We start from the raw sequence: 16,796 nt of genomic DNA on the forward strand, positions 1-16,796 counted from the left end.
AAGATTGTAATCAGGAACACCCTCTGGCTACTTTGGTTCATCAGATTCATCATTACATGCAAAAGGACTGGCTTGTTCATGTTTCCCATGCTTACAGGGAAGGAAATCGTCTTGGGATGCTCTAGCTGGTCATGCTCATTCCTTTGGTTGGGATTTGCAAGAATTTACAGCTCCTCCAAATTATTGCGAATTCGTTTTGAGGGATGATGTTGTTGGCGTGGCTATGCCCAGATTGTGTCTTTAGTTGTTTTGTTTAATTTTCCTTGTATTTCCAAAAAAAAAAAGAAACATGCTATTTTGAGGTTGTTTTACTTATATACTAAGGCGGTTATAACCGCCTCTGATTGCAACGACAGGCAGTTCTGAAACTGCCTCAGTTACCGCTGTCGAAAGGCTATCTAGGGCGGTTAAAAGAAAGCACTTGTAGAACCGCTTATGTATAAATAGAGGCGTACCTACCGACGGCTATTAACGCCTCAGTTAGCGGAACAAGAATCTGTTGTGCAATCAAGGGCAGTTCAGTTAACCGCCTCTGAATAACATGTGGAGGCCTTTCTTGGAACCGCCTCATATAAATTTTTCTTAGGCGGTTTGTAAAACCGCCTCCTCTGTTGAGATAACGGCCTCTGTTCCTATTTCTAAGGCAGAATTTTAAACCACCTCTTAGCAATGGCTGAATATTTAAAGCATTTGGCATATATAGGCAGTTGTTGAACCACCTCTGAATTTATATAATTTTTTTATATAATTATCTAATTTTGTTAATGTACGTTTACTTATAACCCTCCAAAAGTCAGTGCATTTAATGTGTTTTTTTTAATTGTTGCATTTGAACATACAATTTTAACATCCTTGAATTAAAAGCATTATATATATAAATTCATCACAAGATTAAAAGCCCATAATTGCATACATTAACCAAAATCATACAACAAAATGTTTAACAACCATAAAAAATGTCTCAACTGTTATGTAACAAAATGGAGCGTAGAGCTATGAAGCACCGACACTACAAAGATCCTAACGTGTCGTGTCCGACACTTCCCGACACTCTCGGACACTCCGACACTCCAACACGCGTTATAGAAATTCAAAAAAAAGTTTAAAGATTGTGTTGCGTTGAGTTTTTAGTTTCAACTATTAGATTCGTTGGATTACGATTACTATTTTATTGAGTTTAATATAAATATTTAGAATATCTTATGTTTCTTTGCAAAATTTATGAATATTATAAGTTTAAATTCATTTTTTGTTAAATTATTGAATATTAAATATACTATACACTACATAAATTAAAAATATTATTTAATTTCAAAACGTGTCCTAACGTGTCGAAATCTAACATTTTGTAGAATTAACGTGTCGGAGCATCGTGTCGTATCGTGTCACGTGTCCCGTGTCAGTATCGGTGCTACATAGGCGTAGAGTTTCTAGAGAGAAAGATTTACAGACAAAAAGAAGACCTAAACCCTAAAATAATAATTCAGTCTAAAAAGTGAGTTGCAATTTTTCACACGAAGGGAAACAAGTGCGCCTAATGAAATTGAAAAGAAAAAAATTTAAAATCTGTAAATAAAATACAGGCGATTTTAATAACCGCCTAAGAATATGGGACTCTAATCACAAATAAAGGCCTAACAACCCGCCTATGATTAGTAGATTTGGAGTCGGTTACACTACAACCGCCTCAAAATACTAATAATTTGTATGCCAATGACATAAACGACTCTGAGATCGCCTCGACATTCTACATTCACAGGCGGTTATATAGTAACTGCCTTAGTATTATGTTAATTTTCAGCCGGTTCATTAGAACGCCTCTAGAGCCGCCTGTAATTTTTCAATGGAGGCAGTATGTGGGAAACCGCCTGAGAGATTCCGTCGAAATTTATATTTTTTCTTGCAGTGAAAGAAAACAAATGAAATCACTAATATAGAAGTATTGGTCGATCTCCACGGTTAGGCTTAATTAATTCTTGATCCTTCAGCTTTCTGTTCTCGGATCTTCCGTTCTCCAATTGTCGAAGAATGCCTGAATGTTTCCAAAATCTATCTTTTATATTGGAGGAAAAGTTTACACAAAATTTTCAATCAGACACCCTGTTTAAACCCAAAACTTCAAGGCATTGGGTTCATGGATCTCTTCCGCTTATATACTCTTGACTTAGTTCATTACCAAACAATGTGAAACTCATCACACTTGAATATCTCAACAATCTTGTGGTTGAAGATTCAAAATTTTAAAACTTTGAAGACTAGAACTGACGGCGCCATCATCACGCTAGTAACGCTCGAAAAAATATCACTTGAACACGTGGCGCTGGTAGCGCCATGCTGCAAGAAGTGTTGGAGCCAGAAGTGCCGAAAGAAGGGTGACCATGGAGCTTATAGCGCCATGCTTGGCGGGTCAAGGTGCAATTCTTTTAAATACATTTATTGGTTGTTAATTTATTTTGGACCATATATATTGGTTGGGAAAAAGAAGTATCCTTTTGATTGACACAAGCTTGTGTCATTTTAGGTTTTTTACACAAAGTACGACCGGTCGTACTTTGTGTAAAACTGAAAAGTTTTTTTTTTTTCTCTCTCCCCAGTCACATCGCTGACGTTTAAAATGAAAAAAAGTAACTTTTCAGAATTACACTCGTACTCTGTGTAAATCACTAAAAGGACACAACTTGTGTCCTTTTGAATGATACACACTAAACCCATATTGGTTAGTTAAATTTAAATTGTTGTTGTTAGATGCTTCCAAGTTTAGATAGTTATTTTGAAATTAATTGTACTAAGTCATTTTTTTTAATATTTAATATAATTCACAAACCAAAACAAATAAGCAATAACGAGAAAATATGCTAAAAACTAAAAGGTTGAATTAAAATATTTTTATATTTAATTTGGGCTTACTCGAAATATCAAGATACTTTTACTTGTGGGATCAAGGCGTTGCAGTTGTTTAAAATATTTTTTTTTACTAAATAATGATATCTTAGTTGATGTAAAGAAATATCTAAAAAGAATGATAGAAATTATCGACATACATGTATGTGTTCGATCCTCTCTAATATTATCTTTATGAGAAATTTAAAGCCTTACTTCCGAGATCTATCTCGAATCGGACTAGTTGCGAAGCGATGAATAGATTGAAATATCTAAAAAAACATACATTTTTTGTTGTTAATTTTTCTTTTCGACTATTTGGTTGGTTAAATTTAATTTATTGTTTTTTTGCATGCTTAGACATAACTTTTATTTGCCTTTATGCTTTATAAATAATACACTTACGATATGATAGATATATTGTTGTGTGATACATTTCTACAAAGACTATATAACAACTTCATGTCTTTGCAGTAGTTTCATTTTCATTTCTGATGTGATTGATTTGCTTTATTTTCTACATTACATAGCACGTTAGAAAAATGAGAAGAAAACAATAACCGATGTCACTGACTCACTATAAACCAGTATGTGTTCTTTTTTGGTTTTGGAGTTATTATGGTTTGATATAATAAAACAACTTAAAAGTCTTGGCACTACTTGCCATCCCTGTATAATTTTCCTTCTTGACGTGATTGACCCGCTGGTTAATTTTCTAACTTACAAAATGGGTTGGAAGACTCATAATAAAACAATCATCTAGATAACAAAAGCTAACCACATACTTATTCTGCACGAAGTGACAGTGTGGATGTCAATTTCAAAAATCAAATTCCCATATTGAAACATTCAACATTTAATTTTCATAATCAAATAATTTGTGATTAAAATTAAACATTTAGATAATGTTTAAGACGCGACGAATCTATTTTTTAAATTGAGTAAATACTTGAGAAAACTAAAAACTGATAATTCAAAGTAAAATTAAACTTTAATTTTGAAGTTCAGAAATTAAATTTTAATTAAGGAAAAGAATATTGCAACAACCAAGCTAGTAGTGTTACTATCAATATTACTACAATTAATTTCACCGTTAGATCGATTATATTGATTCAACGGTTATATTTATTTTTATCTTTGTATGGTTATAATTCTTCATATTTAAATTGAAAGAATTAAATATGAAAAATCATAATGATACAAAAGTGAAAATAATATAATGTATTAAACATGGGGAGTAATTAAATACAGACAATAATATCCTATCCCAAACTTTAATTATGCATAAAGGATGATAGAAATTTAACAATTTATCCTCTCTACACATCCACTTTATGCATAAAGAATGCCAGATCATATTAGTTAGAAACCCTAATACTCTTAAGGAGGGATTTGGATGGAAAAAAACACATGAGGGATAAATGATTAAAAAAAGCACATTCAGAAGTAAAACACATGAGATTTGAACTTTTTCGTAGAATTTACGACGGGAATCTAGCTAGTGCTCCATCCTTGCCACCTTCATTTATCAAATAAGATAAATAAATTCAAGTACAAAATAAATAAATAAATAAATAGAAGCCTACTTAAGTCTTTTGAAAAATTTGGTTACCTGATATAATTGTTCATAAAATATATTAACTGGAAATATATTTTTTAACTGAAAGGAAAAGTGTAACAGTTCCCCCGCACTCCGGATTAGTTCCATAGCCGGCTCAAAGAGTCGAAGCTCGTGGGGATACCGGAGGGAGCCAACTCGTCTCAAAGAGATAATTAGGGTTGGGTAACTCCAAAAAAAAAAAAAAGGAAAAGTGTAACCACGCGGATTGAATCTCTTCTATATATTAACTGAAAAAAATTGGTTACATGATAAAACAATTTGTCCCACTTTATGATCAATTTGGCTCTACAGAATCATGTGTGAAACCACGCGGATTGAATCTCTTCTATATATATCGTGCTGTGGAGCTTTGAATCATGGCATGTAAAGAGCTGTTATTAGGGGTGTGCAAAAAAACTGGTTCACTTGCTCTGTCCTTGATCCGACCTTGACCCGACTCATAAATATCCATATTTTTTGAACTGGTTTAAATACTGACCCACTTTTATTTGGGTCAGTTTTAGACTTGACTCGTTTTAATATTGACCCAATGACCCAAAACTTGACCCATACCCATTATGTGAAAAAAAAATCACAATTACATTAAAAGAAGTAAAACAATTACATCAAAATTTTTTATGGAAAATATTTTCATAAAAATTTTTGACGCAAAATATTTTCATCAAAATTTGTGACTAAAAACATATCGGTAAAAAAATTTGACAGAATATTTTTTTGTCAAATTTTTTTACGGAATCTAAATTTCGTCAAAATATTTCACAAAAAAATATATTCATAAAAACTTTCGACGAAACAGGTTTTCATCGAAATTCTTTGACGAAAAAATATTTCATCAAAATTCTTTACAGATTTCAAATTTCGGCGAAAGTTTTCGACGGAAATATTTTCGTTAAACTTTTTGACAATAAAAAATTTCGTCGAAATTTTTAGTGAAACACATTTCTATCAAAAAATTTTGACTAAATATTTTCGTCAAGTTTTTTGATAAAGAACATATCCATCAAAATTTTCAACGCAACACATTTCTGTAAAAAAAATTCGTAAAATTTTTTGACAAAAATATTTCGATAAGAAATTTTGACAGAAAAAATATTTTGTCTATACTCTTTAGAGAATCTAAATTTCGTCGAAAGTTCCAAATGAAACATTTTCCTCAAAACAATTTCCATTGAAAATTTCAACGAAACACATTTCCATCAAAAAATTTCGACAGCAAAAAATTTCATTAAAATTTTTTACAGATTTCAAATTTCGGCAAAAGTTTTCAACGGAAATATTTTCGTCATCAAAAAATTTTGATGGCAAAAACTTTCGACGGCAAAAAATTTCATAAAAAATCTTTACAGATTTCAAATTTTGGCGAAAATTTTCGACGGAAACATTTTCGTCATCAAAAAATTTTGACGGCAAAAAATTTTGACAGCAAAAAAATTCTTTACAGATTTTAAATTTCGGCAAAAGTTTTCGACGATAAATTTTTTAACAAAAAAAATTTTCGTCGAAATTTTTTGCGAAACACATTTCCATAAAAAATTTTCAACTAAATATTTTTGTCAAGTTTTTTGTTAAAAAATTTCCATCAAAATTTTCAACAAAACACATTTCTATAAAAAAATTTCGTAATTTTTTTTGACAAAAAAAACATTTTGACGAAAAAAATATTGTGTCAAAATTCTTTAGAGAATCTAAATTTCGTCGAAAGTTTCAAAAGAAACATTTTCCTCAAAACAATTTCCATTGAAAATTTCAACAAAACACATTTCCATCAAAAAATTTCGACGGCAAAAAATTTCATTAAAATTTTTTACAGATTTCAAATTTCGGCAAAAGTTTTCGACGGAAATATTTTCGTCATCAAAAAATTTTGACGGCAAAAAATTTCATAAAAAATCTTTACAGATTTCACATTTTTGCGAAAATTTTCGCCGGAAATATTTTCGTCATCAAAAAATTTCGACGGCAAAAAATTTCATTAAAATTTTTTACAGATTTCAAATTTCGGCAAAAGTTTTCAACGGAAATATTTTCGTCATCAAAAAATTTTGACGGCAAAAAATTTCATAAAAAATCTTTACAGATTTCACATTTTTGCGAATATTTTCGCCGGAAATATTTTCGTCATCAAAAAAATTTGACGGCAAAAAATTTCATCAAAATTCTTTACAGATTTCAAATTTTGGCGAAAGTTTTCGATGGAAACATTTTCGTCATCAAAAAATTTTGACGGCAAAAAATTTTGACTGCAAAAAAATTCTTTACAGATTTTAAATTTCGGCGAAAGTTTTGGACGATAAATTTTTTCACAATAAAAAAAATTTCGTCAAAATTTTTTGCGAAACACATTTCCATCGAAAATTTTCAACTAAATATTTTCGTCAAGTTTTTTGATAAAAAATTTCCATCAAAATTTTCAACAAAACACATTTCTATAAAAAAATTCCGTAAATTTTTTTGACAAAAAAAACATTTTGACGAAAAAAATATTGTGTCAAAATTCTTTAGAGAATCTAAATTTCGTCGAAAGTTTCAAATGAAACATTTCCCTCGAAATAATTTTTGTCAGAACACATTCCCATCGAAATTTTGAACGAAAAACATTCCGTTAAATTTTTTGACAAAATTCTTTTTTCGTTTAAAACATTTGATGGAAGAAATCATTTTCGTCAAAACTGTTGACGGAAACTAAATTTCAATAGAAAATTTTTTTTTGTAAAAATTTCGACGAAAAAATAATTTTGTGACGAAATTTTTGTCTTTTGCAACGTAAAAATTGCGACAAAATTTTGTGAGAAAACCAAGTGAAAAACGGGTCAGGTCAGATTTGACCCAGTTCAGAAACCAAGACCCACTTCAGAAACCAAGTCAGGTCAGATCCGAACTGGTTCTGAACTAGTTCAACAAAATCCAATCCAAGTCAGACCTGACTTGGATCAAATTAAAGCGGGTCGAGTCAAAATACCTGACCTATAAAAACCAAGTTGGGTCGAGTCAGACAAAAACCTGACCCGACCTGACCCATACACAGCCCTGTTATTGCAGTTAATATAGATAATGAGCATTTACTTTCTTAAAATGTTTTATGCATTGCTGCTACTGCTTTAGTTGCATATCTCTATTTCTACTCTCGGATTCAACTTGCCCATTAAAAGGGAAGAAGTAAATAGAAAGAAAAGTGATGCACTCGTGTGACTCGCATGGATTGGTTTTTTCATAATTTACTCGTGTGACTCGCATGGATTGGCTTTTTCATAATTTATTTTTTTATTTAGAGATTTTTAATAATTGCTAGTTATTTTAGATTATGTTTGAGTATGCGTTGATTGTGCGTTATCTACTTTGATTGCACATGATTATAATTATTTACTTTTTTTTGTTATTTTATTTTTGCCTATTTAAGTTGGGTTGTTTTTGGTTAAATAAAATTAAGAAAAGAGAAATAGCATTTTTTCACAATCCTTGTTTAGTTCTTCTTTCTGTTTAGCCAATAAATTACTGGTTCAGCGTTAGAAAGTGTCTCGATTCGATCCCACATATTATTTTTGGAAGATATTTAAATTTCCTCATCTTGACTTGCTCCATATTCTGGATAACTCCAATAGTCAATTAAAAAAAGTGAAAACTCGTGGAAAAGCACTCTCAAAGACATAATTAGTATTAGGTTGACTGAAAAAAAAGAGAAAAGTGCATTGCCATTGAGAGACAAAGACAAGCACTCCTCAACTTCATACAAGTGACAAGTGTGAACGAGAAAAATTCTGCTGTATGTCACTACGCGGATTTTCTCTTGGTGTGTCCCACGCGTTTGTACTTGATTCGCTTATATATACATCCTGCTAGTGGAGTTTTAATTCTTGCCATGAAAAATTGGTTGAAAAAGTAAGACCTGACAAGTGTGAATCCCTTCTATATATATCCTATTGTCGAGTTTTGAATCTTGGCATCTAAGAGCTGTTATTGCAGTGAATATACAAATCAGAAAAATCATCATGCGCAATTACTTTCTTAAAATGTTTTATGCATTGCTGGTGCTGCTTTTATTGCGTACCTCAAGTTCTACTCTCGGATTCAACCTGCCTAGTAAAATTAGTGAACAAGTAAAGTGCATTGAGAGGGAAAGACAAGCACTCCTCAACTTCGTGCAAGGCCTCGATGATCTCTATGGCAAGCTGTCTACATGGAAGGGGGGAGATTGTTGCAAATGGAGAGGTATTGAATGCAACAATGAAACAGGTCATGTACTTACGCTTGATCTTCGTGGTCACAATTTGCAATATTTGAGAGGTGCAATCAATATCACTCCATTGATTGACTTGCACTATTTGGAATATTTGGACCTCAGCTATAGTGATTTTTTGCACAGTTACATCCCAGAACTCATGGGCTCCTTCACCAAGTTAAGGTATCTCAATCTCTCTTATTCTAACTTTTACGAGAGGATTCCTTATCAGCTTGGAAATCTCTCACAACTGCAACATCTTGATCTTGGAGGAAATTATTATCTTTCTGGAGTAATACCTTTGCAGATTGGGAATCTCAGACAACTACGTTATCTTGATCTTGGAGGAAATTCACTTTATGGAGCTATCCCTTATCAAATTGGAAATCTCTCAGAACTTCAGTATCTTGATCTTGGAGGAAATTCATTTTCTGGAGCAATCCCTTTTCAAATTGGGAATCTTCCTATCTTGAATACTCTTAGGCTCGGTGGAGATTTTGATGTCCAAACTAAGGATGCAGAGTGGTTCTCTAATCTCCATTCCTTAACAAATCTTGAGCTGAGGTCATTTCCTAATCTTGGCTCTTCTCATCGCTGGCTGCAAAGGATCAGTAAGCTTATTCCAAACTTAAGAGAGTTGAGGTTAGTTGAATGTAGTCTTTTAGATTATGATATTCCATCTCTGTTTCGTTTTCATTCCAACTTTTCCACTTCTCTCACCATCCTTGATCTCTCTTACAATATGCTGACATCATCAACATTTCAATTGCTGTCAAACAATAGCCTTAATCTCGAGGAGCTTTATCTTTCTAATAATAATTTTGTTTTGTCATCTCTTCTCTATCCAAACTTCCCTTCTCTCGTGACCCTTGACCTCTCCTTTAATAATCTGACATTATCAATGCTTCAAGATAATTTCAACTTCAGCTCCAAACTTCAAAAGCTTTATCTACAAAACTGTAGTCTTTTGGATAGAAGTTTTCTTGTACCACCTGCCTTTAGTATGAACTTTTCATCTTCTCTTGTCTCCCTTGATCTTTCTTATAACTTGCTGACTTCATCTGCTATATTCCATTGGCTTTTTAACTTCACCACCAATCTTCGTAGCCTTTACCTCTTTGGGAACTTGTTAGAAGGTCCCATTCCAGAAGAATTTGGGAAAGTAATGAACTCTCTTGAATATCTTGATCTATCTTCTAACAAACTGCAAGGAGAGATTCCAACCTCCTTTGGGAATATGTGCAGCTTACAGACATTATACCTCTCAAATAACACCTTGAGTGGGGATCTTTCTAGCTTCATGCAGAATTCTTCATGTTGCATCTTACAGACATTGGATATATCTTATAACCGAATTACTGGCATGATCCCTAAAAGCATTGGGTTACTATCAGAGTTGGAGGATTTGTCTCTGAGGGGGAATTCTTTGGAGGGTGACGTCACTGAATCTCATCTCTCTAATTTTTCCAAATTAACGGAGTTGGACTTATCATACAGCTCACTGTCTCTAAAATTTGGGTCAAGCTGGGTTCCTCCTTTCAAATTAAGATACTTGTATCTTGCATCTTGCAAGTTGGGTCCGAGTTTTCCGAGATGGCTCCAAACTCAGAGCTTCTTATTCTATTTGGATATTTCTGATGCTGGGATTAATGACATTGTACCAGAATGGTTTTGGGACAACTCTCAATCCATTAAATGGATGAATATGTCTCATAATAGTCTGACAGGTGCAATTCCCAATTTACCATTCAAGCTTCCTATCAAACCGTCTATATCTCTGAATTCAAACCAATTTGGGGGTGCAGTTCCATCTTTTCTGCTACAAGCTTCAGAACTTACACTTTCCCATAATAATTTTTCAGATTTATTTTCATTCCTGTGTGACAAAAGTGCAACTGCAAACTTGGCCACTTTAGATTTATCAAACAATCAAATAAAGGGACAGCTGCCAGATTGTTGGAAATATGTAAACTCATTATTATTTCTTGATTTAAGCAATAACAAGTTGTCAGGGAGGATTCCACCGTCTATGGGCACACTTGTAAATTTGGAAGTTTTGGTTTTACGAAACAACAGTTTAATGGGTGAACTACCTTCCACTTTGAAGAATTGCAGTAATTTAATTATGTTGGATGTGGGTGAAAATTTGTTGTCCGGTCCAATACCATCATGGATAGGGGAAAATATGCAGCAATTGATCATCTTGAGTATTCGAGGTAATGGCTTATCTGGAAATCTTCCTATTCATCTCTGTTATTTAAGGCATATTCAACTGTTGGATCTTTCAAGGAATAACTTATCAGAAGGAATTCCCACATGCATAAACAATTTTACTGCAATGTCTGAGAAGAGCATCAACTCAAGTGAAACTCAAAGTCATATATTATGGCACACTAGTGCTTACCTTGAAATTTATAGCACTTCCAAGTTGGGTGATTATAAGCTTAACATTACGTTGACTTGGAAAGGTGTGGAGCATGGGTTCAAAGATCCACAGATGAGTCTTAAGAGCATTGATTTCTCAAGTAATAATTTAAATGGTGAAATACCAAAAGAGGTTGGATATTTGCTTGGCTTAGTTTCTTTGAATTTATCAAGAAACAATTTGAGTGGAGAAATCCCTCCAGAGATTGGGAATTTAAGTTTTTTGGAATTTCTTGACTTATCAAGAAATCATTTTTCTGGAAAAATTCCATCCACTCTTTCCAAAATTGATGATCTTGGTGTGTTAGATTTATCAAACAACTCTCTCTCTGGAAGAATCCCTTTTGGAAGACAATTGCAGACTTTTGATGCCTCTAGTTTTGAAGGAAATCTGAATCTTTGTGGTGAACAACTTAACAAAACCTGTCCGGAAGATGAGACAAAGGGAAAGCCTCAAGGATCCGCTGTTCATGGTGAAAATGACAATTCAGCTTTCTATGAAGCATTATACATGAGCATGGGGTTAGGATTCTTCACAGGTTTTTGGGGCTTATTAGGGCCAATACTACTCTGGCGACCTTGGAGAATTGCTTACATAAGGTTCTTGAACAGATTGACCGACTATGTATATGTAATGATTGCAGTAAATATGACAAGATGCCGCAGGTGGCTCACGGGCTAGCAGGTACATAATTTTAATAACTTCTTTCTTTTCAGGTCTTAATATTTTTTTCTCTGTTGTAGTTACATAAATTAATAATTTCTACTTCTATGCAAAAGGCAGAATTTGTCTTAAAAAAATGCTCATATTACTTGAATCTAATTGCTAGAAATTTTTTATTTAATTCTTCGTTATAGCCAATCCTAATTTCTACAGGTATTGCTGCTGCTTTTTTTTTGGGGGGTAAAACTACTGCCAGTGCTTTAAGTGGTATATATCACTTACTTGCATCTCTCTCTCTCTGTCACACACATATTGGCTTTTACCAATTTCTGCATCATGTTAAGAAATTTAAGCTATGTTTGATGGTACTATTTGAGAATTCACGCCTCTAGTAATGGCAATTACTTCTCCAAGAAATGATTATTTTCTGTTTGTAAAAAAAATTAGAGTTTGTGTATTTAAGTTAGAATTGTCTTTTTTTCTTTTTAGCTGCTTCTCTAGGCCTCTTAAAATGTGCCTATAGTTATATACTTTTTAGTTCTCCAATGACTAACTACATTTTCCGTTTGATTTAGTTTATCGCTAAAAAATTTCTTTCAACTTTTTTCTCTATCACCATTAATATCTGTACTCTGAATCTGAACTGTACCCTAAAATGTGCAGTTTATTGCAGATCAGCTACACTCTAGGATGAAAGCGTAACGGGTTGCTGGAAGTATAAAACATGCAGCATTGAAGTGTACAATATAAGATGTTGCAGATCATTAAGTGTTTCAATAAACGTTTTGATATGATAGTGTTTTTATATATAATCTATGGGTTTTATAAGAGTTATGTTGTAGGAAAAGTGATTGTGTTATGTTATAGAGATTCGTTTTGCGCGCCGAAGTTTTTTTTTTTTTTTTGCTGCGGGCCCCACAAAATGTTGTGTGTGTAGAAAATTTTTTATGGTCATGTTAAATGATAGATGATAAACCCATAATCTATTTGTAATGTTATGTTATTTTATTTTATATTTTACATAAAGCAAGAATGAATTAGGCTCTGCTAGTATGTCGACGTCCCTTGAGTTACAATATGTTCTGCCATTTGCCAAAATCTTAAAGCATAGCTTTGACATTTGCATCAAACATTATAATTCAGGTCGGTACACCTTTTTTATGAATGAATTGAATTATCTGACATTCGAGAATAAAATAATTTTGTCTTCCTTGACGAAGACAAAATTGAAACAATAATGCGATTGTAAATATAACCATAGCATAACAGAGGCTGGCCAAGGAGAAAATAACAAAGCTGAAGAAAAGAGAAGGGTTGATACGATTGATAAATAATACAATTGGTTAGTTATATTTGTAGTTGGTCAGTTGAGGAGCTCAAGCATATAAAATACATATAAGATTGTCAATGTAACTCAGTTAGCCGATAAAGCACAATTCGGTGCAGGGCGTTGGCATGTTTAATTAGGTCTCTTATAGTAATGCTTGATTGATTAAAAATGTGTTGAACAATATTCCAAAGGATGAAGTGAGAAAATCAATTGTGATTGTTGTTGCGAACTGTTAGGAATTAATTTTGTAAAACAGGAATTTAAATTTGCTAATGTGACTAATGCTAACAAACACTTCAGTAGTATAGGAATCAAAAATTGATTATGATCGTTTCTCTTCTATTCCTATCTTAGTTTCTTGGTTTGAAAGTAAATCAATTTTGTAAGGAGAGTGTTATGTTTACAACTTTTTTTTTTACAACTCTTACAACCTTAACTATCTTCTCCACTGTACTCCCAGGGGAATATAATTGAGATTGTAAGAGTTGTAAATAAAAAAAGTTGTAAACGCCCATTTTAATATGAAATTCAATTAACTAAATTTCAATCAGATTAAACTCAGTAAGGTAACTGTAATATGAATTCAACAAACAATGATCATGTCCTCTGGAATTCTCAAATCACGAATTCCCCTTTTCAATTCTCATCCCTGCACATACACACTGCTACAGCACTTTTCTTGCAAAAAATGAACTACCAAAGCACCTTATCTGGAATTTCCCAATTCCAGACTTTGAACCTAATCAAATCCTTTCTCAAAGTATTTAAATCAGATCTTTAATAGACTAATGACCAGTTTCTACTTCAGATTATCCCTAACCTTGAAGTTCTAGATTAACAAGATTTCATACACCTAATTTTTTAATCCACAATTTACGAAGAAAGTAATGCAAGAACCACTCTCATGCTTCTTGAAACAAAATTGCTAATCAAAATGCAAGAATCATGCATAATAGTGTTCTAAAAAAAAGTACTTTCCAATCATTTAGAATCCCAGCTAGAAATTTAGAAATTCATGATATCAACAAATGGAAAAGAAAAATCTGAAACTGAAATTACCATGCATTGAAAAGACCGGTTCTTCGAAATTTAATGTGCTCGAAAAGAAAATGATTAACAAGAGAAAGTTAAAATCTTCAGATTCAGAATCGAAATGCTGAGATCTTCATGGGTTATCTTCCAAGAATGGTTCCTTACTCGCGTGCTTACAAAGCTTAAAATAAAGAGTAAATATCTTTCTTTTTTTTTTTTTTTTTCCTCGTCGAATTTCACTATATCTGTTTTAATCTTTAGCAAATAAAAAAGTTATTTGTGATCCTTAAGAAATTTAAAATAGACCCATTTAGTTGAAATCGTGATCCTTCACAAATTCAAAAAAGACCCACCCTCAAAAAAGACTAAAATGGATCCACTTTGAATTTTTTAGGAACACGAATAACCTTTTTATTTGCGAGGAACTAAAGCGGGCATCATAAAATTTACTGAGGACCGGAAAATAAGTCGTAAGTATAACCTCTCCAAAAAAACTCGAAAATTCATAATAGAAAAAAACTTCTAAAAACTAATTGAACTCAAAAAACTTAAGAAAATTTACTAAGACTTAAAAGTTTATGTTTCTAGCTAAACACTCAAACTAAATCCAAGCCATAGATAGATCACTGCTGCCCTTTTATTTCCTCTTTCTTTATCTAGCAGTCCACATCCCTTTCACTTCAGTAGCCGTCACGTGGCCTTCTATCTGTAGTAGACTGGTAACAAAGGTACGTAAAATCATCAAATTGCCTTTTTTTTTTACCTTTTACCTTAATTGACCGTATTCTTACTCTTTTGGTCATAATAGTTAAAATTGAGATTTTACCTTTAAAATTAGAAGAGGATAAAAAATCATAAAAAGTAAAATTTTAATATAAAAAAAATCATAAAAAATTATAAAAACGTAAAAATATTTAGAATTTTGATAAAATAATTTTGATTTAAAAAAATCATAAAAACACATATTTAAATCAAGATTTTAATTATCATGTTCTTGGCCCATTAATCTGAACTATTAAACTATTTTCAGCCCAAGTAACATAGAAATATTGTTGTTAAGGTGAGTAAAATTCACCACTAACAAAATACCAAAACTTCGCATTTGCTTCTCCTCAAGCAAACACGGAATTATCAAGCAATTGTTAGTTGTTTTCCCTTTTTTAACTTTTCAGTTCATCAGTCAACTAACCAATTGAGATTTGGTTCTCAAAATATTGTATTCACCTACTCTACCTCAAATCATAATTACTAGTAGCATTCAGAGAAATTGTCATTAATTCCTTCATCAAATCAGTTATCCAGTTCAATCTAATCCAGCAGTTAAAGAAGCAATATATCCAAATTCAATGCACACTCAATCGATTATAATTAACAACATAGACCAATTCAATTATGTTCCCACCGATTACCTTTCTAGTCAAGTTGACTTATCACTCTCTTTTTAATATGAAGAATCATTCATCATCATTGATGCATTAATGCCTCTAACCTACATTGTTGTTGGGAAAACTCGGTTCCCTCAAGCTCGGCTAAGCAGCCTTTGTGCGGAAGTCAATCAACAAGATCCTGATCTCGGATCTCGGCAATACCTCGGCCTGAATTTCACCAGATCAGGCAGCGCAGCGGAAAATCAAAACGAAAACAGGAGAGAGAGAAGAAGAACACAACCAAATTTAACGTGAGAAAACCTTCTTCAATGAAGAAGTAAAAACCCACGGGACCTAGCTCAGATCAAAAATCCACTATGAAAATAATGGTTACAAAGAATCAAATACACCAATGTGGTGGTTAACTCAACCTCTCCAACAATGGTGATAATCAAACTACCCTAGAGATGTTTCACTCAAACTCTCTCTAGAGATCTCTCAAATACAAAGCATAAAGCTTTGCTTAAACAATCAAATAATTTTTTTCTCAAATTTGTTCTCTCAATCTGACCTAACGTCCACCCACAACTAATAAGTATATATAGAGAGGTGGAAATTAGGGTTAGGGTTTTTAGGAAACCCCTCAAATGGGTTTGGGCTTAGCATTGAAGGAGGAAGCCCAACAAATCTCCCCCTCCGACTTCAATGCGTCGGCCTCAGCATCAACCCGGCTCCTTCACAGCAGTCTTCAAATTTTCTTGCTAGAACCGGCTTCGTCATCATGTAGGACCAATTTTGGTCAGTGTGCACTTTGACGAGTTTGAGCTCTCCACCTTCCACCACATCCCGAATCCAGTGATACCTCACATCAATATGCTTAGTGCGGGAGTGATAGGTCGAATTCTTCGCAAGATGGATTCCTCTTTGATTGTCACAACCCAGCTCATACTTGTCTTGATCATAGCTGAGTTCTATGAGGAACTTCTTCATCCACAGCATCTCTCTGCTTGCCTCAGTAGCGGTAATGTACTCAGCCTCAATTGTCAATAGTGCAACACATTTCTGAAGTCTTGATTTCCAGGAGACAGCTCCTCCGGCAAATCTCATCAAATATCATGTAGTCGACTTCCTCGAGTCGGCGTCTCCCCCTAAATCAGAATCCGAGTAGCCTTGCAACTCGGCTTTGCCTTCTCCAAATCGGAGACATAAGTCGGTCGTACCTCAGAGGTACTTGAAGATCCACTTCACTGCTTCCCAATGCT

At 33.1% G+C, this 16,796-nt stretch overlaps 1 protein-coding gene across 6 annotated transcripts; it reads left to right on the forward strand.

The window, feature by feature from the left end:
- The first annotated feature begins 8,373 nt into the window (after window positions 1-8,373).
- On the forward strand, window positions 8,374-12,858 carry LOC133318184 (receptor-like protein EIX2). 6 transcript variants are annotated; one of them, XR_009752436.1, is made up of 3 exons: window positions 8,374-11,826; window positions 12,019-12,072; window positions 12,469-12,858. XR_009752436.1 is itself a non-coding variant. In XM_061520166.1 (3 exons), the coding sequence occupies exons 1-3, from the start codon at window positions 8,488-8,490 to the stop codon at window positions 11,821-11,823; spliced, it is 3,054 nt and encodes a 1,017-aa protein (XP_061376150.1). In that variant the 5' UTR covers window positions 8,374-8,487; the 3' UTR covers window positions 11,824-12,858. The 6 variants fall into 6 exon arrangements, 3 of the variants coding, with proteins under 3 accessions (XP_061376150.1, XP_061376148.1, XP_061376149.1); XR_009752438.1 differs by having other exon boundaries at window positions 12,479-12,858; XM_061520166.1 differs by having other exon boundaries at window positions 8,374-10,004; window positions 10,083-10,937; window positions 11,142-12,858.
- The last annotated feature ends 3,938 nt before the right edge of the window (window positions 12,859-16,796 follow it).

This window comes from Gastrolobium bilobum, unplaced genomic scaffold, assembly GCF_033153095.1.
Source record: "Gastrolobium bilobum isolate Gb01-03AN ecotype WA unplaced genomic scaffold, APGP_CSIRO_Gbil_v1 utg75165, whole genome shotgun sequence".
NCBI classification, from domain to species: Eukaryota; Viridiplantae; Streptophyta; class Magnoliopsida; order Fabales; family Fabaceae; genus Gastrolobium; species Gastrolobium bilobum.